The 25668-nt window shown below is 35.6% G+C and overlaps 7 protein-coding genes across 7 annotated transcripts; 4 read left to right on the top strand and 3 right to left on the bottom strand.

Moving 5' to 3' along the window:
* Nucleotides 1-202: 202 nt before the first annotated feature.
* On the bottom strand, nucleotides 203-5921 carry LOC9303561 (importin-4). Its single transcript, XM_002867443.2, has 20 exons — nucleotides 5547-5921; nucleotides 5336-5468; nucleotides 5104-5240; nucleotides 4976-5021; nucleotides 4652-4864; nucleotides 4063-4566; nucleotides 3815-3949; nucleotides 3518-3733; nucleotides 3340-3429; nucleotides 3012-3256; nucleotides 2838-2926; nucleotides 2364-2404; nucleotides 2240-2270; nucleotides 2036-2158; nucleotides 1718-1935; nucleotides 1536-1631; nucleotides 1344-1456; nucleotides 1057-1192; nucleotides 858-962; nucleotides 203-768 (listed from the first exon to the last, which is right to left on the bottom strand). The coding sequence occupies exons 1-20, from the start codon at nucleotides 5819-5821 to the stop codon at nucleotides 568-570; spliced, it is 3147 nt and encodes a 1048-aa protein (XP_002867489.1). The 5' UTR covers nucleotides 5822-5921; the 3' UTR covers nucleotides 203-567.
* A 187-nt stretch (nucleotides 5922-6108) lies between these two features.
* On the bottom strand, nucleotides 6109-11174 carry LOC9305626 (protein PELOTA 1). The gene is made up of 17 exons (XM_021016559.1): nucleotides 10965-11174; nucleotides 10790-10867; nucleotides 10581-10663; nucleotides 10256-10331; nucleotides 9879-9953; nucleotides 9759-9815; nucleotides 9256-9301; nucleotides 8691-8766; nucleotides 8439-8514; nucleotides 8317-8349; nucleotides 8136-8204; nucleotides 7894-8000; nucleotides 7465-7537; nucleotides 6889-6927; nucleotides 6708-6802; nucleotides 6499-6605; nucleotides 6109-6416 (listed from the first exon to the last, which is right to left on the bottom strand). The coding sequence occupies exons 2-17, from the start codon at nucleotides 10838-10840 to the stop codon at nucleotides 6343-6345; spliced, it is 1137 nt and encodes a 378-aa protein (XP_020872218.1). The 5' UTR covers nucleotides 10841-10867; nucleotides 10965-11174; the 3' UTR covers nucleotides 6109-6342.
* Nucleotides 11175-13478: 2304 nt separating this feature from the next.
* Nucleotides 13479-14014, top strand: LOC9305625. Its single transcript, XM_021019810.1, has one exon. It carries the CDS (start codon nucleotides 13642-13644, stop codon nucleotides 13849-13851), a length of 210 nt encoding a protein of 69 aa, XP_020875469.1. The 5' UTR covers nucleotides 13479-13641; the 3' UTR covers nucleotides 13852-14014.
* A 1394-nt stretch (nucleotides 14015-15408) lies between these two features.
* On the top strand, nucleotides 15409-15879 carry LOC9303560. The gene has a single exon (XM_002869507.2). It carries the CDS (start codon nucleotides 15523-15525, stop codon nucleotides 15709-15711), a length of 189 nt encoding a protein of 62 aa, XP_002869553.1. The 5' UTR covers nucleotides 15409-15522; the 3' UTR covers nucleotides 15712-15879.
* Nucleotides 15880-18684: 2805 nt separating this feature from the next.
* On the top strand, nucleotides 18685-19152 carry LOC9305623. The gene has a single exon (XM_002869506.2). It carries the CDS (start codon nucleotides 18780-18782, stop codon nucleotides 18966-18968), a length of 189 nt encoding a protein of 62 aa, XP_002869552.1. The 5' UTR covers nucleotides 18685-18779; the 3' UTR covers nucleotides 18969-19152.
* A 3484-nt stretch (nucleotides 19153-22636) lies between these two features.
* On the top strand, nucleotides 22637-23562 carry LOC9303559. The gene has a single exon (XM_021016554.1). The coding sequence runs from the start codon at nucleotides 23256-23258 to the stop codon at nucleotides 23439-23441; it is 186 nt and encodes a 61-aa protein (XP_020872213.1). The 5' UTR covers nucleotides 22637-23255; the 3' UTR covers nucleotides 23442-23562.
* A 16-nt stretch (nucleotides 23563-23578) lies between these two features.
* On the bottom strand, nucleotides 23579-24658 carry LOC9305622. Its single transcript, XM_021016553.1, has 3 exons — nucleotides 24187-24658; nucleotides 23985-24071; nucleotides 23579-23880 (listed from the first exon to the last, which is right to left on the bottom strand). The coding sequence occupies exons 1-3, from the start codon at nucleotides 24490-24492 to the stop codon at nucleotides 23725-23727; spliced, it is 549 nt and encodes a 182-aa protein (XP_020872212.1). The 5' UTR covers nucleotides 24493-24658; the 3' UTR covers nucleotides 23579-23724.
* Nucleotides 24659-25668: the final 1010 nt, after the last annotated feature.

Below are 25668 nucleotides of genomic sequence, written 5' to 3'. Positions count from 1 at the left end.
AGACAACAGTTATTGAACACATACATTTCTGTGCCCTATTTGTTAAAGCTGAAAGTTTTGTTTCTTGTTTTCAAAGGTCAAGTAGAGAAACATAACAGTGATGTTTCTGAGGAGTGATTTCAGAGAAAATCCCGTGTGCATGGACCAAAATTGTTGAATTAGGAAAGGCTCATACAAAATCGTTGATGCCCTCGTTTGGGGATGGTAAACAAGATAGCTTACTCATTTTCATTTTCTCCAATGTATTGTATACTCAATATTATCAAAGCCAAAATACAATATTGTCAATGCCAAAATACAAAATACAGATACTCCACTCATAGCTTGCAAACTTTGAAGACTAAAATGAAATAAACAATGAGGACAAAACTCTGAAGAAAGAAACATATAGCCAGCCAAAACAGGAAAACAGCCACTACCCTCAAATGCTAAATTGGATATTTAGAAAAGAAAAAGAAAAAAAAAACAAGATTTGAGACTCAAATGAGCAAAGAATAGACTTCAAAAGAAAAACAAAAACTGAAGACAGATTTAGCTTCTGAGATATAAATATATCACAAGCGACAATCAACTAGTAGATACAAACGCAGCAAGAACGTTTGCTTGAGATGGTGGTAGACTACTTATTATTGGCTGCAACTGATTCCCATAAACCGAGATTAGATGGGAGAAAGTTCTGCCTACAATTGCTTTCACTTCAACTTTTTCGACTGGCGACTCCAGTACTTGCCCAAAGATTTTAACCAGCTCCGGAACATGAGAGAATATCTGGTTTTGCATCCAAGCAAAACAATTTTAACAAATGCACCCTAATTAATGTTTAGCAAAAAGTGAAAATTTTGCATTGAGAAAAATACCTGTGGATTGGATGACGAAACAAGGGAATATATACAGCTGTAAACAGCCATGGACTCCTCTTGATCTTCCTTTAGGGGTAGACCTCTTAAGAACACTGGAAGTACCTGGATTATATAACTTAGGGATGAGTACTGTGTTTCATAAGGTTTCAGGAAGTAAGCGAAAATAAATGAAAATGGCCTAGCCCCAAGATCATACTTGATTTAGCGGGACTAGTTGAGGATGAACAACAATCATCCTTGCGGTAGCACCTGCTGCATTATCCCTAACAGCAAGGTCTGGTTCTGAATCCCCGAAAAGCGGGGAAATTCCACGTAGCACATCACCAAAATATCTGGTATTGAGTCAAAGGGAGACAAGTATAGCATGGACTGACAATTCTCATAATCTTCCAAAACAGAAGGATGATGAATGAGCATAGAAATCAATGGATAAAAGTCTTTACGACTAGAGTAGAGTTGAAGCATGTAACACAAAAAGGATACTTAAGAGCAGTTTCACCCCCGTTTTTGCATAGCTCTCCAACACAGAAAGCTGCATTCCTTCTATTGGTTGCTTCTGGTGAGCCCAATTCTTTGAGCACCAACGGCATTAATCTCTGCAAAATAATACTCCCAATAGTTGGTTTAATACAGCTCAAACACCAATCATAGAGAACATAAGATGAGGAAACTTACATCAACATAGGCAGAGATTGGAGGACCCATGTCTTGAGCAACTTCAGCAAGACTAGCAACTACCATTGTTCTATCCTGTGGGGGACATGAGGCTTTCTACAGACACAAGAAGTGAAAAAGTAAGTGCCTAAATTTCAATGGAAGAAGTTATGTCAATGAATACTGTATTCACTAATACCCACCGCATATTTCATCAACGGCTCAAAGAATTTGGCAAAGACAGGTTCAAATTGAGAACCCATACACTTTGCAAAGGCGGGAAGGAGGTCAGAAACTGCATCCATGAGGACCTCATCATGTCCAGTATCATCATCATCAATATCACTCTCATCTTCTAACTGCTGGCAAGCTGCTTTCTCCGTCAGCAGTAGCAACGTCGCGTCAACAAGGGGTGATAAATCTAGAAACCATTGACAGCATATAAAACATGAGTAAGGATCATTTAAATATCCTGAAAATAATTTTACATCAAATTGACTCCAACAAGAATAGACACCCACACTTTTGAATGGCTACGTAACCATAATCCTTCATGATATCGGCTACACTCATGCAAGCCTGAGCAACAACCTCCTTGTCGTCATCTTCAGTCATAGTTTTGATATAATTATTCATAACTGTATCTGCGATGGACAAAAATTATTTCAATATCTTCCCGTCATTCTTGTGGTTAATCGGAAAAGATGTTGTGTAGTATGTGTTACCAAGAATTTCATTTGCCTTCCCAGTTCCATCCTACAAAAGAGCCAAACATTAAGAAAAAGGAAACTACCATGGCTGGAATTCAGATAAGATTGAGTTTAGATATATGCATGGTCAAGTTCTTACATTATGATTCTGGAAGATAGCATGCGCTGCAGCCAATATGTCTGCAATTCCAACAGATAAAGAATTATAAGTTTAGAGACTCAAATTAGAATGACAAGCTGTAATGCCACAATCATTATCAAGTCTAACCCGTAGATTAGGTAAGCTTTTAGATACTAACAGATCTGCTGAGCTTCATATTTCTAATAAGACAGTTGACCACACATTGAACAAAGGGTGCAAGAAGGAATATTGGCACCCAACTGTTAGTAATTGTAATCACCAGGCCAGTTTACCTATGTTGGGTAGAAGCTATGTGTCTATCAAACAACATTTACTAAGTTATGTGTCTAGTAAAATTAACCTATCCCCTCCCATGGAAGAGATACCAAGGGTTATTAAAAAGGTCCTCTGTGTCAGCATAGTTCCAGCCCAGTAAAAACAATGACAATCAATGGGACAGAATATCAAATAATCAACAGATTGAAAACTCACGTTTCAAACCAGTAACTGCTTGAAGCCGAACATCTTCATGAAAATATGCAGAATGTTTGTCCATAATCTTCAATGATTCCTCGAGATAGCTTTTAAGTTAGTTAAGGAAGCATAAAAAGGTTTCTTGTAAAAATTCCAAAGAAGAAAAATCGTTAAGGGGAAGTTAAAGGATACGGTGCAAAAGAAGATTTAGTGTGGAGTGCAAACAGGCCAAGAGCTTGAGTTGCAGCTGCCTTTTCATCCAAAACTCCTGTTCTAACGCTAATGTTCCGAACTCTGGGCTCATCATGAGCATCATCATCAGAGGATACCCCGCCAAAATCATTGACATTTTCATCGTCTGACTCATCAATGTCCACTGCAGATCCATCATCAAGATTGCAAGAAGCAAATACTAATGGCATAACGCGAGGCAAATACTGCGGGAAAAAAAAACTTTGTTTACTTTAAACCTAATCACTGGAGTCAAAGTTGTTATGAAGTCTATTTGAAAGTAATGTACCTGGGCAAAAGTGTCATCCAATATTTCAGCTACATTGCTGAAGAATCCATGAGTATATTCTCGCAACTCACTGAAATCCAATTCAAATCCCTGGTATTTTGTGATTGTGAGCTCTTTCTTCCTTAAAATAGCATATATAGTTCAAAGATACAATATAGACATATAGTAAGGCAATTACTGATATTGCAGCATCAATGAAAGGTGGCAAAATGGCCTCCATCCCTTTTCTCCCAACAGACATTGCAACAATCCCTACAAGCTCAGTAGACCTGGCACGGGCACGAAGATCCTCGTCTTTGGTGAGCATCATGAAAAACTTCATCAACTCTAGAACCCTCTCAGCATATGGATTGAATGCTTGCTCTGCAGCAGCAGCAACCGACCCAATTGCAGACTGCAAGCAAGTAACATGTAGATTAAATCAATATTTCAGATAGCAGTTCAAAAGAAAATCTGGCAAAGATTGTCAGTGTACCATGCATGTCTCTTGTAGATTACGCGGACTATTTTCAAGGGCTGCCATAAGCTTCCCCATTAAATGATCAAGCAACGGAACAATTTCCTCTCCCATGTTCTCACAGAATGCTGCCAAAGCATAGTGTGACTTTTCCTGTAGACAATAATGAGAAATGTTACTAATAAACTTAGGTGACAATCATGGCAGAAAGGTGCATTTTCGAAAAAAGACACAAACCACACTCAGTTCGTTCCTTTAAATTTTACCTTCACTTCCTCAGATGTATCTTCAATCGCATTCAATAGGCATGGAAGGACACTCTGATAGTGTGAGAGGATTTCGGGCTGAAGATGCTCGGCGAATTGGCCAATTGCAAATGATGCAGCCCCTCGAACCATTAGCTCAGGGTCTCTTAAAGCTCCTAAGACTATATTAAGAACAAGGTCCAGCTTCTCTTTCATCAGATCAAAGCAACCCTCTGATATAACACCTAGAGCTGTTACAGATGCTTCCCGAAACTTCAGGTTTGTACTTTGACTATGCATGGAAGCAAATTCAATAACAGGGAGGAATACATGCTTTGGCAGATTCATAGCTAGAGTGTCAATAACTTCAGCAGCTGCACGATCAGGAGCAAGATCATCATCGTCGTCTTGATCAGATGACTCAGCAAGTAAAGGGCACATAACTTGCAAAACTGGTATGACTAGCTTATATTTTTTAAGGGAATTGTATTTGTACTTTGCCAACCAAGAAACTATTTGGATTGCCTGGCAAATGAATGAAGTAAGGCATAAGTAATCATAACATCACAATTCGAACCTATTTCAAGCGAAAGAGAATAATTCTTCAAACCTGGTGACGGGTGCTACTTTCCAGGTTTTGATTACAGGAAACTTCAAGAGAGAACTGCACAATTGATTTGACAGAATCTCCAAGAAGGGGAGCAGGAGATTCAATCAGCTCATCAAAAATTTCAAAAGCAAGTATAGCAACATCCTCCTCTCCAGATGCAATACATTTCCTTGATACATCCAATATACTGGGAATGAAATCTCGGAACTTGACCTGATAGAAATGACATAAGCATATATTCCAAATCAGTCTTTAAATCAGATACTAGGAGATATTTGAACATGTATATAACATTAACCAGAAAGAAAAAGTCACGAGATTTACCACTTCATCCCCGTCGTTTGTGAATTCAAGAAAAGAACCCACCGCCCTGATAAATTACAGAAGCTTGTAAAGAGTAGAGATAAGGATAGAAGAGCAATATTTATACATTCCAGAGAAAAACAAATTACTTGAGAGCAGCAACTCTGACTCGACTACTGCTTTCATCCTGCATACACTTAAGAAGAAGAGCCTGCAACTCGGCAAAGTATGGCCTAAATGTGTTCCCAATCGTTTCAGTCAAAGAGCTGAAAAGAATCAATGCTACCTACAACAAACAACAAAATAAGATTTTTACCTAAATGAACAAAATAAAACCATCAAAGAGACAACATGAGACAGAGAATTTCAGAGGGAAGTTACTTCACGATGATCTTCTTGAGCACTCTGACTACACTGGAAGAGAAAGGTTAATAAATCAGGCCACTCTCCAGCTGGAACAGCGTACTTGGCTACTACACTCACAACATTAGCACTCGCACGCCTCACCGGTGGACTGTAAAATTTTCAATAAGAATCAAAAAACTCAAATCCCAATTGAAACAATAGAAGAGGAAAAGAGAGAGAGATAAACCTATTCTCAACAGTGATACTCTCGATTAAGGATTGCTTAACATGCTGCTTAAGCTGAGGAGAAAGCTTAGCCCAATGTCCGGTGATTCTTTTGCGGAGGAGGACGGCAGCGAGCTGGCGGACGTTGGGGGTTTTAGCGGTGCGGAGATGCTGAACAAGAGCGGGAACAACTTGAGGATCTTTGGCAAGACGTTTGATCTGATCCTCTGCTTGACGCCGAGCATCATTGTCAGGCATGAGGAATTGGATCAAGAGAAGTTCGAGAGATTGCGCCATAGTTTGTTTGTTGATTGATCTCTCTTCTCTTCACAAGCAGACAGAACAGAGGCTGCTCAAGTTGTGGGAGCAAGCAAGACAGCGAATAGGGTTTTTCTATTTTTTGCCCTTTTTATTTAATTTGCGAGGGTTTTGTAATATTTTTTATTCACTTTTCTATTGGTTGGTATCTTATTTTTGGTGGTAAACTTAAAATTATGGAGGTTAGCTTAAGTTGTTGGTTAGAGGAGACCACCAGACTAATTAACTCGAAAATTTCTTCCAAACTTTTATGCGGAACCATATAATTCTTACAAAATCAATTGTATGTATACAATAGTGCTCCACAAATATGTTTTAAAAATCAGAAAGAAAACGTTTCACATTGTTGACTCTATGGTTTTTTTTCTTATAGACAGCAACGAATGATTTAACTTATAATTTGTAAAGAGTTAAAAAACTCTCTTTATGAAACTGAGTGAAACAAACTAATAAAATATGAGACCTATATGATTTGTTGCGCATTGTAAGCCGAACATATTTTACATCTCAATGTCTTCGAGTTCTGGTAAAGGGAACCTGAGAAGAGCTGCAATTCCAGTCAGCTGTGCCAATTCTGCAAAGTTCATCAACACTTATTGGCACAAAAACATAATCTAATCACAAATTAACTAACATAAGAAAGAAGCAACACTCACGTTCCCCTGACACATGCATCGCCGAAAATATAAAAGCCTCTCCTCCCGAATCTTTCACCGACTCCACCAAATTCACATACTTCTTCCTTGTTTTTACGTCAGAATTCCTGGACCAATATTACATATTTGTAATGTCAGTATCAATCACGTTTGCCTCTTAAAAACTACAAAAACCGCATTGTAACAGGTATTCACTTCCATTACTAAACCTGAAAAGCTCGTCCGTAATGAGAAGCGTTTGGATTGCCATTCGTTCATTAGCAACTTCCACGTGTTTTGGTCCATAGCATGCCCGATCTGGATCCTGGATTAAAAAGCAAAAGGATATCAATGCATATTGAGAGATTCTTAAAAGAGAATCTTTCTGTTCGTTGCAAAATAAAAACTGACATTTGAAAGCATGGTGTGAAAATCGTTGAGAGCTTTAACCTGCAATAGGCAAATTCACATCAGGCAGGGGGATGACAAAGGTACATTTCAATAGCAAATGCAGATAACAGAGATCAAAATTCACAAAACAGTGAGCATAAATATGATCTAGAAGAAGCTTCTTCCATCCACCATTCAGCTTACGAGAATTTTATCCATCAATATCTAGTTTATTACTACTGACCTCATACAGTGTTCTTTCTTAGAGAAGATAAGAGCAAATGATTACTATGGACCAATACCACTCATGGTAGTGTACTAATGTTGCTTAGAGAATCCTAATGCCTCCCGGTGACCTAACTATAAGCTTTCCTTGTAACGAGATGACTACAGAACAGCACTTATTTGACAGGCCATACATTCTATAAAACCAAAATGATCGAACTGAGCCTTTGAATAGCTGACTGGTTTGGTTAACATGAATTCAAATAAGCAACTAGAACATATTATACCCAAATGACGATAAAGACCCTTTTAACCTTACCCAGTTTTGAATGAGCAATTAAAAAATATTGAAAAGATAACATTCTAAATCACCTCCTTTGCTGCTTTAGTATCTTTGATCATATTCATCACGTTGGGAGCATGGAGAACCTCGCCCAGGCTATGTCTGTGCACCAAAACATAACGTCACAAATCGAAGAAAATTTGCATGAGCAGAATAACAGGCTGTTTAGAAGTGAACAAGCAAAAAAAAATACAACAAGAAGAGTGAACTGTTTAACACTGATAGCCACCAGGAGCATGAATTAAAACATAACTAAAGTAAGGTAACCTGGTCAATTTGAACATTGTTAACAAAAATATAAAACAAGTGTATGAATTTTCCTGCTAAACAAATTATTAGGTTTATCCAGCAGATAGCAACTTAGATCCACAGCAGAGATCTCTGAGCTTTCAGTAATATTTTAGAATGGCAGAACACATTTTTGACAGGTTTCATGAACAATTTCACAGAAACACTACCTATATCCAGAGTTTGTGTGCACCAATATTATACGTGATTTGTTCTCAATGATAGGTCTCAATTGTCTTCTTTCTGCTTCCAACAATAAGTGGCGATGAAACTGATCCTGAAGAAATGAAACAATCAAACGGTCATGTGTGTCATATATGTATGGGAAATTTGTAAGCCTTGTCCAGCTGCAATTTGAAAAGTGATTAACCATGAAAATTTAGAAATCGTCTTCGAGAGACAAAAAGAAAACCTTTGTGAAGCCGGGACTTGCAATCACTGCACAGCGAACGACACTGAAGTCAACATGTTTCACAAAGGCCTGTGATATTGCGATAGACTTTTAGAAATGTGAAACTCTGGAGCGCTTTTTTTGTGGTATGTTTTTAGAAAACAAAAAAAGAAAACATCAACATTCTGAGAGCTAAACAAACCTGCAGAACATTCTCAAAAAATTTCTTCAAAGCCTACAGAGAAACAAAATACACATAAATTGAAGGGATTATATGTAAACGAATTTTGGGCACATATATGACGAAACGGCGAAGGAACATACAGACTCGTAACCAGCAATTGCAGGTCCATGCTTCCTAGGAATGGATGTTTCTATTCGTGCACGGCTACTTGTCACACTGCCAAACAAGACAACGAATTAAACAAGAACAGAACTGGATGATTCTATTTGACCCCTTTCATACTTGTTCAGCGAAAACTACCCAGGTGAAAAAAGAGAACCACATGTTGTCAAAACAAAAACTAGGAAATAACAAATTCTACAGACAAAGGACATTGTCAGTGCAACCAGTACCTTCTGCCGACAAGGAAGATTTGTGCCAGTCCTTCTTGCATTAGAACTACAGCTAGATCAGCACTAGCAGCGGGATCTGTGCATAAGACAAGTTAAATAAATTTGAACCCGGAAGAAAATATGGGAGATAACATGAGATCAAAGCACATGACATACTGAACCACTAGCTTTTAAAATGAAAAAGGCTTAACGGGGCACAAATCACGTTTGTGAAAGATTGGCTGGAGGGTTTATTAAAAGCGTGTTAAGGCTTGTTGATGGATAAGCAAGGGTCTTAGAGGCTTAAAAAATTTCTAAGAAAAATGCTTTTTCGTCTGAACAGCCACATAAAAATAGGAAAGGAACTAAATTGACTTGCAGGCCTAAGAGCATAAGATAAAATGGAGAGAAAAGTAGAGTTCTGGTATATTGCATGTAAAATTTTGTAAACTAATGCCTTGGATTTGATGTCTACTAGACTAGACCACAAGGAGACAGATCTTGGATCATGTGCCAACCAATCAACACGGACACCTTCCCAGTTTTGTGACAATTAAGATTAGGAGGAATAAATGGAGCAGCATACCTGAGGCCTGCTTGAGTGTATCAAGAGCCATTGAGTCCCAAATTTCCTGCAAATTAGCCATGTACACACTACGATTACAAATGAAGTTTTAATATAAGAAGGGGATTTCAAAGTTCAAATTAATCACCAACACGCTAAGCAGACTGCTACAGAAAAAACATCAAGACCTGTGTACTGTAAGACAGCCTTTACCTAGTTTTTAAAACTCTTAAGAATGGGATCGTGCACTTTAATAACCATATTTAAAGGTAATTATATCTCTAAGCATTACAAAATAAATCTTGATGGTTATCGAATATATAACCCAAATTTTAAACATTAACATTAAGTGGTGCTGCATCTACAGATATTAGCTTGCAAATGGTATCCACACTACACCAGGGTGCATTGCGTTACTCATAAAATATAATCTATATTACAAGACACACATCCTGTCACACATACAAAGTAGAAATAGAACAGAACTTCTGGAGGATAAAAAATAGTAAAAAGAGGACATCTACCTTTCTCAATACAAAAGGTCGTTTCAGCTCAAGCTCCAAAGTATGGAATGCACCAATCTGCGATAAAACACAAGCTCAGCACAGAAAAATCTATAGGGTTAAAGTCAACCTTGCATCTACCTTTACGTGCTCATTCTCCAGGATATTTTTGCCACGTATGCGCAAAACAGATCCGTCTTTGTCATAGTCCACCTCCTAATTGAACAAATAAAGAGAACCGAAGACAATCAGATTCATTCCATGAAATTAGACTAAGATATCTTCCACTATCAAGAGTAACAAGATTAAAGGGCAAAAGACAACCATAAAAAGTAACATATGTAAGTAATATTGATTTTATTACGCAAATGACTGTAAAGTAATATAGTGTATTTATGGTCATTGCGAATTTAAGCATTGATATTTGAAAAAAAAAGAAAAAAAAAAAAAAAAAGGTTTCTACAATACAAAGGTATTAACAAATTTGCATACCAATCCCTTAGGGGTTAGAATCATACCTCAACTTGTACTTCCAACTTCAGTTTAACACGTTCAGAGTCTCTTCCCCCACCAGGTATCTCTCTCTGAACTTTTCTGATAGCAGGCAAGAAAAAATCGTAACTACCAACTCCTTTCATGACACTAAATTGGTTAACCAAAAACCAATTCCCTTTACTCCTTATGGATTTTCATGAAACTCTTGCTTTTCTAATGTGATACATGATTTTAATGAGAAAAGCAAAGCATGTTTGCCTAACCCTTCAATGGAAGTGGCTCAAGAAGTTAACAAGGAGAACAACCATGTAAGAAAGAAAGGCAGTGAAAACCGTAAGGAGACCGTACCTGAAAGTGACAGCCATTACACTATCTCCCACCGCAATCAAGTTATAAGCATACCACAAATCATCAGAGTCCTCTGCCACCATCTACCCTCAATTGAAGTTGTCAACACCCAGAAGGACAAAAACAAAATATCAGCAAAGAATTTGAATTGCCCTAGTTTATAACACGAGCTCAAAACTAATCCTAGATGAAGAAGGAACCAATCAAACCTTAACGCTTCCGGGTCCATTACGAACAAAATCCCTGCGAACGATCTTCATCTCTCAAGGTATCTCCACTAACAGAGTCTAGCGAGGCATAAGGACAGAGATTAACACTAGTCTCGAAAAAGGTTCGATTTTTTAGTACTCGGGTCATGAATCAGAAGAGGCATAAATTACAAACCTATTGGAAGAGTTACGGACACCGGCCTCAGGGTCAGCTCAGACTCCGGCTCCGGCTCGGCGATGGCGAGAACTTGTATCCGTCGTCTTTCGATTGAATCGGAATCAAAAGGGTCAGTGGTCGTAAGCTGCTGCAGAGCCACGCAGTTTCGATTTCGAAGATTCGTTTCACAGCTTTCCAATGTCAATTACCAGATGTCAAAAAAAATAATAGCTCTTATTTTTTATAGTAGAAAAAAAAGTATTACTCCTATATACTTATAATTCAAATAAGGATAGAAAAAAATCAGTTTGTACAGTGGAAAAAAATAGGAATAGGAAGCTTTAATTAAAAATAGAAATAGAAAATCATAAGTATTTGGAAAGTGTGTCGAAAATTACTTGGGAACAAAAAGTTATGTATAAAATCACATCAACTAATAGGTATGTATCGCAATTTTTTTTTTTTGTCAACTATCGCAATTTAATTAATTAAAAATTTAGTAAATTGTCGGTAATATAGTCTTGTTTGATATAATAAGGTGGTTATATAATATTTATTATTATTAAAAAATTCTGGAAATATGGAGTGAAATTCTAGACTTCTAGTGCTTAAGAATCTGCAAATGTGATAACTCCTCTTGTGTTAAAGAATCCAAAAAAAAAAAAGAGATATCAATTAATTTATTTCTAATACTCTTTCTGTCCCAAATTATAGGATGTTTTACCATTTGTTCTTTGTTCCATTTTATAGGATTTCTCCAGATTTTTATGCATAATTTATGTTTATTTAGTATGTTATGACCATTTAAATTCTGCAGTCTATTTTTTATTGGCTAAATTCTTATAAAAAATAAACATTATTCCTTAATTTTTGTGTTTACACACAAAACATCTTATAAAATGGGACAGAGAGAGTAATAAACATGAAAAATACATATAAATTCAAAATTAGCTAGAGATAATACAAATATTAAACAAGATAGGAAGAAAATCATCTAGAGAGTTACATGCGAATTCAAAATGGTGTTTCTAAAAACTTTTCAAGGTTTTAAGTAAAAAAAAAACTATTTGTCGGCTAAAATATCCAAAATCTATGAATGCTATATTTATGATCAAGTATGGCATGTCTTATTTCTCTCATTTAGCTTTGGTGTTAAGATACAACTACACATAATAAACAACATCCCTAGAAGTTTTAAAACCCTCTATCATAGATATTTAGGATGCATATAAAATTGTCTATTGTAAAATCATCTTTAAAACTAAAATATAACAGGATATTGCCATATTGGCACTCCACTAGATATGTGTCATCAAAGATTAGGTCAGAGCTAAGATAATACTTAATATTTAACAAAGATTTCATTCAGATTGTTACAATCGACTACAACTCATATCAAATTAAAAATTGCCTAACTTTATATGATTCCACATTGTTGATTAAACTAATGTTAATTATGTGACTGTAGAACATTAGCCAAGTTGTGAACACAAAAAGCTTGATATAATCCTAACCAATTTTATAACCGATACTTTTTTTCTTTTCTTGACACCAAACGGTAGTCTTTTCTATTAATAAATTATAATCTCGCTTCATCAGAGAATAAGACAAGATATTTGCTATTCTCACACAAAATAGATACATCTAGTACCCTATCATATATTTTTAACAATATGCTATAAATCTATATTCATAATCCAATGCTATGTCAGATAATTTGTGATTAGAGCTCCAATCATAAACTAGTAAATTCCTAAACCCATCTCCTTGTTATTGGTTTTGTGGTTTTCTCAATAAAACAAATATGTTAAGTGCAATAAAACCTCCAACCAAACAAAATAATATAGCATTGTTTTAGTTTATCAAAATAATATTGTCATACTCTATTAATAATATTGACAACTACTACATAGATCATAATTTTTAGTTTATGCAAGACAAGTAGACAACCCATACAGTAGTTTTGTAAAGTTATCAGTAAAATTTTGCAGTGGCAAACAAATTATAATTCTAAAATTCAGTTCTAAAATATATATTATTTACACTCATGACACGACTCATATATTATAAAAGTTAAACCGAATATTAAACGTGTAAAATCAGTCAATTATGATTCAAAAATGACTTTTATTTGCAAGTTTAGCAGGAAATTAAACACAACTAGAGTTGACAAGTTTACCGTGAACAGCATATTATTACTTGTAAGTTTGTATTTTATACTAATATATCAAATTACTTTCAATGTTTTTTTTTGACAAAGCGTTGTAGTAAAATATAGCCAAGTAGTAGTACATTTGCTGGTCCCTCTAGAAGACATGTAGTTTTTTTGACAACGACGATTTGGTTTTGGTGACTTATTTTAGTAAATAAAAAACATTTTTTTTTTATTATAATCGGTAGAGATTAGAGAGACAGCTAATATTAAAAATATTATAATGCGCAACCGACGCGGTTAATTTTCTCTTCTTCTTTTTTTAATTAAACAAAAATATTAAAAAAAAAAAAAAAGACGAGACCGTGTCACTAACTAACAGTAACGGAGACCTACTCGTATATATAGGAAGAGATAGAGAGAGATGTTCATTTCTCACAAGCCACAACACCACCAATCACACAAAAGATCAGAGACTTGTAGATCCTTCTTCTTCTCCTGCAAATTCCTCTACCTGAATCTTCCAATTTCTGTATATCGATCATGATCTCTGTTGTAATCATCGCTGAGTTACTAGTGGAGTACACGGCGGCTCTCGCGAAACTCACCGCCGGGATTCTTCCATCGAGACGGCGAGGCGATAGCAACGTTGTACGGATTGGTGGTTTCTCTCTGCCTTGTCCTTCTCCGTCGAGTACTAGTAGTCGATCGTCGCCGATTCCAGATTTCTCTTCTCATCTCGTTGATTTCTGATCTGTAGTAGACGAACAAAGATTTTGATTTCGGATTTTCTTCTCTTTTTGATCTAATCGAAGATTGGACGGCTGAGATTTTTCCACGTTCTGGATTTTGAATCGTTTTGTAAATCTGTATCGAAATTTAATAGTAATAGAGATTATATGATGTTTTGATGGAACGACTCCTCTCATCTTCTCCTGCGTTTCTCAATTTCTGATTTTACCTAACTAATGATGACGATGGTCGAACTTGTGAACGATGGCTCATTTGACGATTTTATGGTCTCAAATTTGGATATAAGTCGCATTTGACTAATTAATTAAGAGAGAGCATTAATTTATCTTTTTTCACTCGGAATGTTCAACATACAGTCTAGAGAAATTTGTTTCCATGTTTTGGTCCTTTTGGACGGTTGAAAACGATAGTAATTTAATTTAAACAATGGAAAAGATAAGAGGTAGACAAACGGTATTTTGCGAGAAAGAAAACAGATACCAGAATTCAATATATAACAATCATTAGCAAACTAAATGATAAGACAAGGTAATGATGAAAATTCAATATTTAAGTTTGTTTCTGATTAGCATCATTTATGAAAATGAACCAGAATACAAATCATACATGGTTTTAGTCTTACAAATTTATGTTCTTGTCCCGTCTCATTACCAAAAGGGAGATTAAAATCTTGTTCTAAATGGAAATGTGAATTCGAAATCGATAATGAAACAAGATGGGACGATCGAAAACCAGATAGGATGTAAATTTGGTCCACAGTACTTATATCGGAAGGTGAACTTTAGCTTTCAGCAATTTAAGAAGTTGGATATATTTTCATGGATACACAGAATTCGTACTTCGTAGTATCAGCAAATAGTGAAGTTAGGGTTTAACTCTAACTCTAATACCTAGCAAAAAAAAGTCTTAACTACATGTGATGTTTTGGAACATTCTCTACTATTGATGACCACACGGTTACATCACTTTTCTTTAATTGACCTTTATAAAAATTTTACTTGTTTACGTTAATTTAGTCAAAGGTATATATGTGTTGTACTGTCCTCGTCTATAGACTACATATCCCGGCCATTCTTATCTTGTTGGACGGACGATTTTTAAGGATCTGGAAGATAATGATAAATTTCTTTGACAAAAAGAAATAAAAATAATGATAAATTGTTTTTTTTTTTTTTTATGAAACCGAAGAAAACGAGCTCAATTTCATACTTTGGTTCTATGCTAAAAACTTCACAAGAGAATCGAGTTATGAATCTATAATGATGTGATAAAAGTGTTCCGAACTTTTATTTATTTATCTCTAGAAGTGTAGTTTTCATGACAATGATGTATCTCCTAAATTATAATATTAGTAAACAAAATCCATTTGATGATCAGAAGATTAGAGAACAGCTAATGTTATGCTAATGTGAACTGCGCGTAAGACGCGCTTATTATTTGTTAATGTGTAAAGCGAAAACATATTAAAATATGAAACACGAGTCCGAGTAAGTGACGATAGTACCGACGTAAGAGGAGAAACTCTGGTCCACTCCTATATAAAGAGATCTCTTCTTTTCACAAGTTATAATAACAACAAAATTCCATCTTTTGTCTGAAAGGGTAGAGATTTCAAGAGACATATATCTTCTAGATCATTATTCTCCGGCGAATATTCCGAAAAAATTGATCATGATCTCCATCGTAATCATTACTGAGCTACTAGTGGAGTACACGACGGCTCTGGGTAAACTCACCGCCGGGATTCTTCCGAGACGGCAAGGTGATGGGAACGTCGTTCGGATTGGCAGTTTCTCTATATATTGTCCTCCTAGATCATCACCGATTCCGGATTTTTCTTCTCATCTCGTCGATTTCTGATATGTGACGATTGTGGATTTTTTTTCTTTCTTTTTACTACTTTTTTGATCGAGGTTTTTTTCTCTTTTTCTTACACCCTTTTATTTAATTAATTTGAAGAGTGACAGCTGAAGATGTTTTTTAATTCCCATTGGATATTATATAATAGAAAACTATGATTTTGATATCTTTCTCTCTGATTTTCTTAATTTCTGATATTAATTTCTGATACCGAAATGTTCGACTCATTTTACGTGCTATGACGATGACAAGTCATCATATTTGGGCTCCTATGATTAATTAACGTAGGAAAAAACTGAACGTTAAGAAAAACATTTTGTGCAAATCTAGTTTTCCTGACAGAAAACCACATAAACTTTTTGAAACCACAAACGATTCGACCGCCATTGTCTGTGGACTGTGAGCTTTACTCTAGTCTGATATTGATGCATTATTTCAAAATAGTCGAAAGATTCGTTGACTGATTTTCTAAGTTATCATAAAGATAATTTTTGTATTTATGTCATATTTCTATGATCAATGCATTATCTAAAACAACTGAAAAGAATTTGTTGACTGATTTCTAAGTTACCATATTAATAAATTTCGTATTTATGCATTATGCCAATATCTCAAAAACTTGAAAGATTTCTTGACTGTTTTCTAAAAAATCGTTTTTATGTCATATTTATAGGAAATTAGTTAAGTGCATTATTTCAAAGATTTGATGACTGATTTTCTAAGTTGCCACAGAAATCAGGAATTTTCGTACTTAATTATGACAAATTTGTATGCTCAATGCATTATCTCAAAAAGAAAAATGTCACAAAATTAGTTTAGGAAATCTCGTTGACTGATCATACAAATACGATGACTGGTTGACTGATTTTCTTTTTTTTTTAAACCAAAATAACATTAATAAAAAACTCAAACTCCACCGATGGAGGAGAAAATACAAGATAATAGGCTAGCATTTGCTAAAGCCTCAGTTCCATAGTTTTCAGACCTTGGAACAAAATGAACAAACGTAGACAAAAACATAGAACGAAAGAGATCGAAATCCGCTAATATGCCATCTAGTTCGTTTGCATGGCCACCGGTATTGGAAAGAAGAACAAGCTCCCGACAATCCGAAATACAAGCCAGCCTTGATACACCCAATGCTAAAGCCGCCATGAAAGCCGCCTTGAGAGCAAGTGCCTCCGCTACGAGAACAGAGAGCACAAAGGGTCTTGAAAAAGATCCATGGTGGATCTTTCCGTTGAGTGGGTCCTTGAAACACCAGCCCAACCCGCAGAAGATCTTGGATTGAAACCATGCTGCCTCCGAGAAGCTCAAGAACACTTCCATCTTCTGAGGTGGTGGCTGGATTAGTTGGGACTTTATGACACAGATGTTCTCTTCCGTGAAGCCTAGTCTTGCACACAAACCATCCACAACAGAAAGGACGCCAACGCTCTCTCTCGAACCTGCACTTTTCAAATCAAAACCAAAACCAGAAATAATAATCTCCAAAGGCTGTCTAACAAAGTGCCATCCCTTAGGAGACCTTACAACCATTCTAACAAGGTTTTGATCATATTTGAACACATCCTCATAATGAGGTACTTGAAACTGATAAATCCTCATACTGAGGTAATTGGGAACTAACAGAAGGCTGTTACTAGGCCTATGTAACCCATAGCAAAGGGTCACAAATACCAAACCTTCCGACGTCATGTAGATGGAAAGGAGAGCCCATGAGGGTCGGGGCTGCCCGTTGGGGAGAGAGCCGGTCTGAATCCATGTGCACACGCAGTTCATGACGAATCCAACCCACGAGATGCCTACAGCAGTCGGAGCACACGGGAAGGCAACATACCTGTCACATAAGGACACGCAAGGCTGAACCAAACCAAACCAATCCCAGGAGTTCACGGCGAAAGCGAGGAATCTGATGACGACAACAAGACTTCCAGGGGGGACAGAGGGAAGAATAGCGGTGGGGACAATCGATGGAGTTTGGACTCCGCTGCACAGAGCAGTAAACGACTGCAAGTCCCCGCCAAGACAGTCACTGGCAGAGACTTTAATGGCTGCTTGGAGTAGCGCAAAAAAAGCGGCCACCGGAGATACACACAGAGAAGAAAGATCTAACGATGGAGACGGAATAGGAGCAATGAACAAGGACGAGACGGCGGCCAGTGGTGGCTGAGCATAAGAGACACCGTACAAGACGCGAAATCGGAGATCTGGCGGTTCTGGCGGAGTCGACGGAGATGGACGCTCCGTTGGAGGTGCCGTAGGAGGCCTCAGATCGAGGAAAGAAACCGAAAGCTTCGGGAAAGGACGAGAGTGGCTCGAAAAAGACAGAGGAAAAGGAGTCATCTCAGGGAGTAGGCTCGCCGGAAGGAGGCTCACCCGAGAGATCTCACCTTCTATGCAACACCGATCAGAGAACTAAGCTGCCGGAGGAGCAACGACGATGGAAGAAACTCATCTCCTCCAAGGCTAGCGGCTACCTTGGTAATCGTGTCTGGGAGAAAGTTTTAGGGCGAACTCGGCTAGTTTTTAATTTTACTTTGGTTTGCTGGTTAACTGATTTTCTAGATCGTCACAAAAAAAAAGTCATCGTATTTGTATGATCAATGTGTTACCTCAAAAAACTTGAAAGATTAACTCGTTAACTGTTTTTATAGGTACCACAAAAAAAAAAAAAATACTTTTGTAGCTAAAAATATCTCTATATAAAAATGCTCCAAAAAAAAAGTTAAAAGAGATACGGTGTTAGTATTTTATACATGTTTTTAATTGGGGTATGGTACTAAGTACTGACTTCGTAAGTAACAGCTCACTTTTGTCTTCTTGCCAACACTGACTATTATCCACAACGCGTGACACGCGGCTTATTATTCATAAAGCCAAAATTTAAAAAGCTAAATACGTGTACGAGTAACTTCTGGACCACTGGAGCATAAAATAATGGCCTATATAAACCCATGAGTGGGTGTGTCTTTAGATTCCAACCACCATTCAATTTCTATTCAGAGAGATAACAAACTTCAGAAACTTCTAGACCCTTTTTTTTTACCTTCCGGCGAATCCTAATCATGATATCTGTTGTAATCATTACTGAGTTACTGGTGGAGTACACGACGGCTCTTGCTAAACTCACTGCCGGGGTTCTTCCGAGACGACAAGGCGACAGGAATGTTCTACGTATTGGTGGTTTCTCTCTGCCTTGTCCTCCTAGATCCTCACCTGTTCCAGACTTTTCTTCTCATCTCGTCGATTTCTGATCTCTGCGCTACGCTTGATCTAAATTTTGTTTTTTCACCGGAGATTCTGGCGGCCGAGACTTTTTTCTGGGCGTCTGATCTGATCTCTCCGTCTGTAGAATATTTTTCTGGATTTTGAATGGCTCAGAGTTTGTAAAATATGTATCGAGTTATAATAGAAACTATGATTAACTCTTTAATCTTCCTGCTCTGTTTTATTATAAACTGATAATCCTGTTTAACTTAGGACACATAGTTTTCTTAACTCCCTTTTAAAACATTATTAGGCAATTAATTGTATTTCGATTGGTTGTATTTGAGAGTAACAAATGAAGTTACTAACTTGTTTTAAGAAATAAAATTATCCTCTGGATTGCTATTAGTAAAATGAATAAAGCAGAATCGAACTATATATTAGAATTTATCGATGATTAATTTTTTTTTGAAAGATAGAAAATGTGTTTTGTTTGTTAGGCCCCACGAGGCCACGACCATAATAATATAAGTAACCTCCTACAAGGGGGAGGGAGACACTTCACCTAGAAGAGAGCCACTGGTGTAGAGGCCCTCTTAGAAAATAAAAGAAACATTATATCGTGTAGTATATTTTTGAGAATGGGGTATAGTTTATTGCAATTAACCAAGGTTATATATTCAATCAATTTTCACTAGTTACAATGTTACATCAACATTTGCCACTAATTATTTTGTGATTTATATCGGAATTAATCTGCATTCCACTTTCAGATCTAGCTATCCAATTTTTTTGTTGGGTTTGTAAAAAATTTTCGTGTAAGATATATGACGCAAATCTCCGAATTTGTAACCTAGCTAGTAGTAAGTATTTTAGTGAGTTTTTGTTTCGATTTAAACCTTGGACAATACATATGTCAATTGTGAGTAAAAAAATATAAAGGAAAATTTTAACTTTTTTTTGGAAAATATATAACGGTAACTATATTGAGATTTTTTTTGTAAATTTATTATGTAATTTTTAATAATATATAGCTAATATTTTGTGTGAAATGTCATTTGAACTACGTTGATGAAAAAGAACTACACTTAAATATCAATTATAACCATTGTCCAGTCCACACAAACTAAAAGAGTTAGGGAAGAAAATTCATGCAACTCGTACCGGTATTAAAGTCAGGCTTTTCGTCTTACTATGGACCATTTTATCTTCTTCAGCCTTTAAGGCGATTCACTCGTATCTTTAAAATTGACATATGTGGTTATTTAAACACAGTTGATATAAGGTAGGGAATGACTGGTCAATTCCATTTTTCTAATAATTGAAAACAATCAACTACCAGGGGGGTGACCTAATTTATTACTTTAAAAATAAATATTTATGTAATTGATAAAAAGTGTCAACGTTGTAGTTACATTGATATATACATGTAGAGAGTGAGAGAGATATTTGAGAAAATTGAAGGGGGAAAGGAATTAGGTAGTCTAAAGTAAAGTGTATGGATTTTGTGAGACAAAAGCACAAACATCAAACTACTCGGAGACGTGTCTCTATTTAGGATTTCAAAATCTTGTGGTTGTGGTGAATTCGGTATTCCTTCCTTCTTTTTCTTTTTCTTTCTAATTTTGCCATTATGGAACCAAGACAAATGAATGGATCATTTACATTTCCAAGCTGTCGTTCTCAGTGTAATTTAGATTCTAATCCGGCCTTCCTTCCTATCTTTATTTTTGAGAATGGGGTATAGTTTATTGCAATTAACCAAGGTTATATATTCAATCAATTTTCACTAGTTACAATGTTACATCAACATTTGCCACTAATTATTTTGTGATTGATATCCAATTGTTGATTTCATATCGGAATTAATATGTGTTTCACTTTCAGATCTAGCTATCCAATTTTTTTGTTGGGTTTGTATAATTTGTTTGTGTAAGATATACTACGCAAATTCGAATTTGTAACCTAGCTAGTAGTAACTAGTAAGTATCTTAGTGAGTTTTTGTTTTGATTTAAACCTTGGACAATACATATGTCAACTGTGAGAAAAAACAATATTAAGGTTCACATTAAATGCCATTATATTTTCATATATGATTTTTAAAAAAATATTTTGTTTTTCCGTTATCTCTCAGAGATTATTAATATACTTGAGTGTTCGTGAGTCATTGCTCTTTTATTCAGTTCATCGAGGTCATTAATCAATTTTCCACTTGATACTTTTAGTTGATCATTTTAAGTACATCTTACTCATTTTTTTTTTTTTTGGTTTTAATGTGAAGATTTCATTCAATAACAAGATTACAAGCTAATCTACCGATTACAAAAGCTAACCCATCCTACTCATTTGCTTGCAGTAGTTTTATGTTGCAATTAGTTTATGTTATGTTCTTCAGCTCTGATCATTTTAAACATTTATAAGTGTATGCAAGTTTTATATGAGAACTGCGGTGCCCAGCTTGATCCACGATTGGGTTCACCCGATTTCTATCCATCCATATGGCTACTTTTTGATATATAAATGCAGTTTGGCTTCTTCCTTTTTGTATGTTACACTTAAAACCCAATTTAGGTTTTGCATAAACGACATATGAAAAAGACAAATGGAAAGAAAATAGCATCCACTAAATAATCAACACTAATTTTATGTGAAAACAACTTGCATCCACAAAAACAAAGAAATAAAATCTAAAAAAATATCAAAACAAAAATACGTGGATAGAAAATTAGTCACTACCCTAAAGAGTAGACTGAACAAAAATAAAATGTCATTTTCCTATTAAATTAACGGTGCTTATGGTGGGTATAACTAGAAGAAAAAATTGAAAAATAGTAATTGACTAATGAACAATAATATTTAATAGTATTTACTACTCCCTCCATTCTTTTATAAGTGATGTTTGTGAAAAATGTACATCGATTAAAAAATTATTTAATTTTTATTTATTTTTAAACTAAAACATCATTTATTATCTAATCAACCAATAAAAAATAATCTACAGAATATAAATCGTCAAAACCAATAAAAAAATAATTAATTTTGCATTGAAAACTGAAAACATCATCTATTTAAGAACAAAATTAGAAACTTAAAATATCACTTATTAAAGAACGGAAGGAATATAAAAAATAACTGAGACACACATATAATATATAATTATAAACTAACATATAGTATACATATTTTAAAATAAAAATATACTTATTTGTTTAGGTTTAAAGATTTGTTAACGATTTAATTTAGATGTTATGGATTAAGGTATACCATATATTTTAGTTTTGAAGCCTTGGCATTTGTAATAGAGTTGGAATCTTAAAATTCCCAATATTGTATTCATTAACCATTATAAAACGACGTGGTGAAGTATGAACAGTATATGAGAAAGAGACCATTCACACGCTATTTAATTTGGCCGTCATTATGATTAGCTAAAACGCGTCATGATATCAGCCGTTAATGTGTGGAAATAAGGACCCGCCTTTATCACTCGGCTACCATTTAATTAAATTATAATTATGTGTTGATTAATAGTATCATTCATGACAAATTATGTCCATTTTTACAACTAATCTCTTCGAGACTTCGACAAGGTTCAAAACAGAACCCACACAACTATTATTAGGGTATTTTTGAATTGAATTATTGTCTCTCATCTCATCGGTTCACTACAACTTGTTACAGCTATTATTGCCACTGTATTAATTCGTTTGGACCAAAATTGTGACATGTCTAGTAAAGAAACATGTCAACTTCCATCAATATTTTATTGTTAGAGGTTGATTGATACTAACTGATAATAATAATTGGTATCGTATAGTATTTCGTTATAATTTTCTTATTTCAACTGTCATACTATGTGTATAGAACAAATATGGACAGAAACTATTTAAAACAAGATCCAATGTTTGGTGTCCTAAAAAGAAGAACATCATTTTCAATTAGTTCATTTTTGACTTGTTGGAGATTCTAGAACCAAGGAACAGTTGAGATTAACGTTTAAAGGTCAAATTTATACTCTTTACAGATAGTATTACTTTTAAAATATAAAATAAACACAAAAACAGTAGAGATATTCGTACCGTCCAAGTCCACGCGGATAAAAAATTGTGACACGAGGCCACACACAAGAATCTCTAGTCCACACACACCCACATGACCGACGACATCGCCTATAATCCATATCCATCCTATAACTTACCTTCTTCATTATCCACTACGGCACTACCAACAAAAATCCATCTCGATCCGAATATTCAGAGATCCATTGAATATTATTCCACAATAACTTTTTGATACTCTACATTATTCCTCGGAATTAGTTTTTCTCTAAACAATGTTTGCAGTAGTGATATTTGCTGAGATACTTGACCAGTACACGGCTGCTCTCGCCAAAGTTGTCTCCGGAATTCTTCCCCGGCGTCCCCATGACCGGAGTGTTATTTACATTGGTGGTTTCTCCTTACCTCGTCCTTCTTCTTCTCCGGTTCCGGACTTCTCTTCTTATCTCGTTGACTTTTAAGTTCTAATTCGTTAGATTCTGTCTCAATATGTAGATATCTTGGTTTGTCCAAGTCTTTATTTTTCTATTTTTCCATAGCTTGTAATCTCCAATCTATTAATGGTCAATAGTCTTTGACTAACTGTCATGCGAAGTAGTGAAATCTAAAACCATTTATAAGAAACTCAATAACCGATTTTACAAAAAAAGGTTTCTTCAGTAAGCAAAACATTCAGCTGAAGATAGGCATTAGAAGACAACAATACTCTTATTCATCAATCTCAAAATCACATGAGAGAAGTCTTCACTTGTTAGTGGTTACACGACGGCGAGCATCAAGGCGGCACAAATCTCGTATAGGCTTCCATCTAGCGTTCTCTAATGCCTCACAATGCGGTGTAGCATAACTAACCGTCCAATTGGCACAAGGCGCAGCCACATCGCAAACATAACAGTAACACTAGACACATTAAAACAAACATTAGACTATTGTGTCACATCAGAACCCAAACAAGATCTAAAAAAAGGACCAAGAAGTTTCAACATCCAAAAGATCATCATTACCTGATTACAATGTGATCCGTGTTGACTTGATTCAAAGGGGAATTTCAAGCAGAGATGCCTCGGATGTGGAAAATCCCTACAAGCCACCTAAAAATCGAAAAACAGAGACATAAACCCTAAATCACTAATTGTGCTAAAGAGACGTGTAAAGCTTCAAAATGTCCAGAAAAAACAGAGGACCCAAGAATCCTAATAAACAAACCTGGCCTTTCTCATGGATAATCGCCACGTCGTCGTCGTCGTCACATTCAGGGCTATGGGAGAGCTTTCGTGCATCAAATGAATCGTTGGGATCGAAATCGAGGATAAAGCAATCCTCTTTCTCCTCGAAAATCTTCATATCTTGTCTTTTTTTAAGACAAAATATACCTCTAAGAGGTATGCCATCGTCTTCTTCTTCTTCCTCCTCCTTCTTACTAAGTCTCTTTCTTCGCTTGCTTTTCGTTTTCTTCTTTGTCTCACATGGATCTGGTGTAATCTCCACTATCTCTCTTCGCTTAATCACCATTTTTTCCTTTCTTCGACTGTAAATTTTCGATCTTTTTTTCTTTTCTTGAAAGGGTGGGTTTCTCGAAATCGCAAATGACCGTTGTTCCTCCTCCTTGTCCTCAACAAGCAGCGGTGGCAGAGGATTTGATCTTATTTTCAAATTTAAAATTTTTAGTTTATTTTGAATAAATCGTGATTAAAGAGAAGAGTGTTTTAGGGTTTCAAATATGGTAAGACCTTTTTATGACCTTTTTACAACATGGGCTAATAATGCTTAGCTCAATTTGTTGGCCCAAATAATGAGACTTGACTTAGCCCAGTAAGATATGGACTTGGACCAGTCTGGAAGCTATATATATTTCTCTTTTAGGTATTCAATATGTTTTCATCGAAAGTTTGATGCCTAAAGATTGACTTAGAGGTGGCTTTTGTTGAATGATTTAGGTATTGAACATATTGGGGGAGATATGTTTGTGAATGTCCCCAATGCAGATGCCATCTTCATGAAGGTTAGGAAACTAGTCCCAAACATCTGGTTTTTAACATTTCCCAGATGTGACAGTGGATATGTCATGAATTGGAGCGACCGATACTCAGTGGCGGACCCAGAAATTATTTTTACCGGGGTCAAAATTTCTTTTCAATTATATCATATTATTTCTTGTTTTATATTATTACACAAACACTAAACAAATGTAAAATTTTTTTTTTAAAAAACATTACTAATTTGTCATGGTTAATTAAAAAAGGTATACAAGTTCCAATAAATGCTTTGATTTTTAAAAAGAATAAGAAAAAAAACAAAAAACATGTATTGAAGGTGTACAAAAAAAAAAATACATAAAAGTGACAAAGGATAGAAGTTGAACCCGAGATAAGGTGGGTCAGTTAATAAGGATTTTCCAACTATGCTGCAAGGACTTTCAAAAATCTAATGCATTAGTATATATTTGAATATTTAAGGTGGGTCAGTTGACCCCCCTTTTCCCTTACTAGGTCCGCCGTTGCCGATACTGTTTGAAATTTCTGAATAACTGCTACGAAGCTCCCAGACAACGGGAAATTGATGGTGGCCGAATCTATATTTCCGGTGGTGCCAGACTCAAGCCTCTTGACAAAAGAAGTAGTCCACATGGACTGCCTCATGTTGGCTCACAACCCCAAAGGCAAAGAGCGAACCGAGAAGGAGTTTGAG

The sequence above is a fragment of the Arabidopsis lyrata genome (genome assembly GCF_000004255.2).
Source record: "Arabidopsis lyrata subsp. lyrata unplaced genomic scaffold ARALYscaffold_7, whole genome shotgun sequence".
NCBI classification, from domain to species: Eukaryota; Viridiplantae; Streptophyta; class Magnoliopsida; order Brassicales; family Brassicaceae; genus Arabidopsis; species Arabidopsis lyrata.
The sequence above is the reverse complement of the archived record's forward strand: the minus strand, read 5'-3'. Positions and strand labels throughout refer to the sequence as shown.

Excerpts from the sequence above, each read along its gene's own strand:
- LOC9303561 (XM_002867443.2), bottom strand. The coding sequence starts at position 5,821 with ATGGCGCAATCTCTCGAACTTCTCTTGATCCAATTCCTCATGCCTGAC. Across the intron at positions 2,405-2,837 it reads AGCAGTTACTGGTTTGAAAC|ACATATTGGCTGCAGCGCAT; the intron begins GTGAGTTTTCAA and ends TTGGAATTGCAG. Across the intron at positions 1,457-1,535 it reads CAATCTCTGCCTATGTTGAT|AGATTAATGCCGTTGGTGCT; the intron begins GTAAGTTTCCTC and ends ATTATTTTGCAG.
- LOC9305626 (XM_021016559.1), bottom strand. The coding sequence starts at position 10,840 with ATGAAGATCGTTCGCAGGGATTTTGTTCGTAATGGACCCGGAAGCGTT. Across the intron at positions 9,816-9,878 it reads TGGAGAATGAGCACGTAAAG|ATTGGTGCATTCCATACTTT; the intron begins GTAGATGCAAGG and ends GTTTTATCGCAG. Across the intron at positions 8,205-8,316 it reads TTTTTGAGAATGTTCTGCAG|GCCTTTGTGAAACATGTTGA; the intron begins GTTTGTTTAGCT and ends GCAATATCACAG.
- LOC9305625 (XM_021019810.1), top strand. The coding sequence starts at position 13,642 with ATGATCTCTGTTGTAATCATCGCTGAGTTACTAGTGGAGTACACGGCG.
- LOC9303560 (XM_002869507.2), top strand. The coding sequence starts at position 15,523 with ATGATCTCCATCGTAATCATTACTGAGCTACTAGTGGAGTACACGACG.
- LOC9305623 (XM_002869506.2), top strand. The coding sequence starts at position 18,780 with ATGATATCTGTTGTAATCATTACTGAGTTACTGGTGGAGTACACGACG.
- LOC9303559 (XM_021016554.1), top strand. The coding sequence starts at position 23,256 with ATGTTTGCAGTAGTGATATTTGCTGAGATACTTGACCAGTACACGGCT.
- LOC9305622 (XM_021016553.1), bottom strand. The coding sequence starts at position 24,492 with ATGGTGATTAAGCGAAGAGAGATAGTGGAGATTACACCAGATCCATGT. Across the intron at positions 24,072-24,186 it reads TTATCCATGAGAAAGGCCAG|GTGGCTTGTAGGGATTTTCC; the intron begins GTTTGTTTATTA and ends TTCGATTTTTAG. Across the intron at positions 23,881-23,984 it reads ACGGATCACATTGTAATCAG|TGTTACTGTTATGTTTGCGA; the intron begins GTAATGATGATC and ends TAATGTGTCTAG.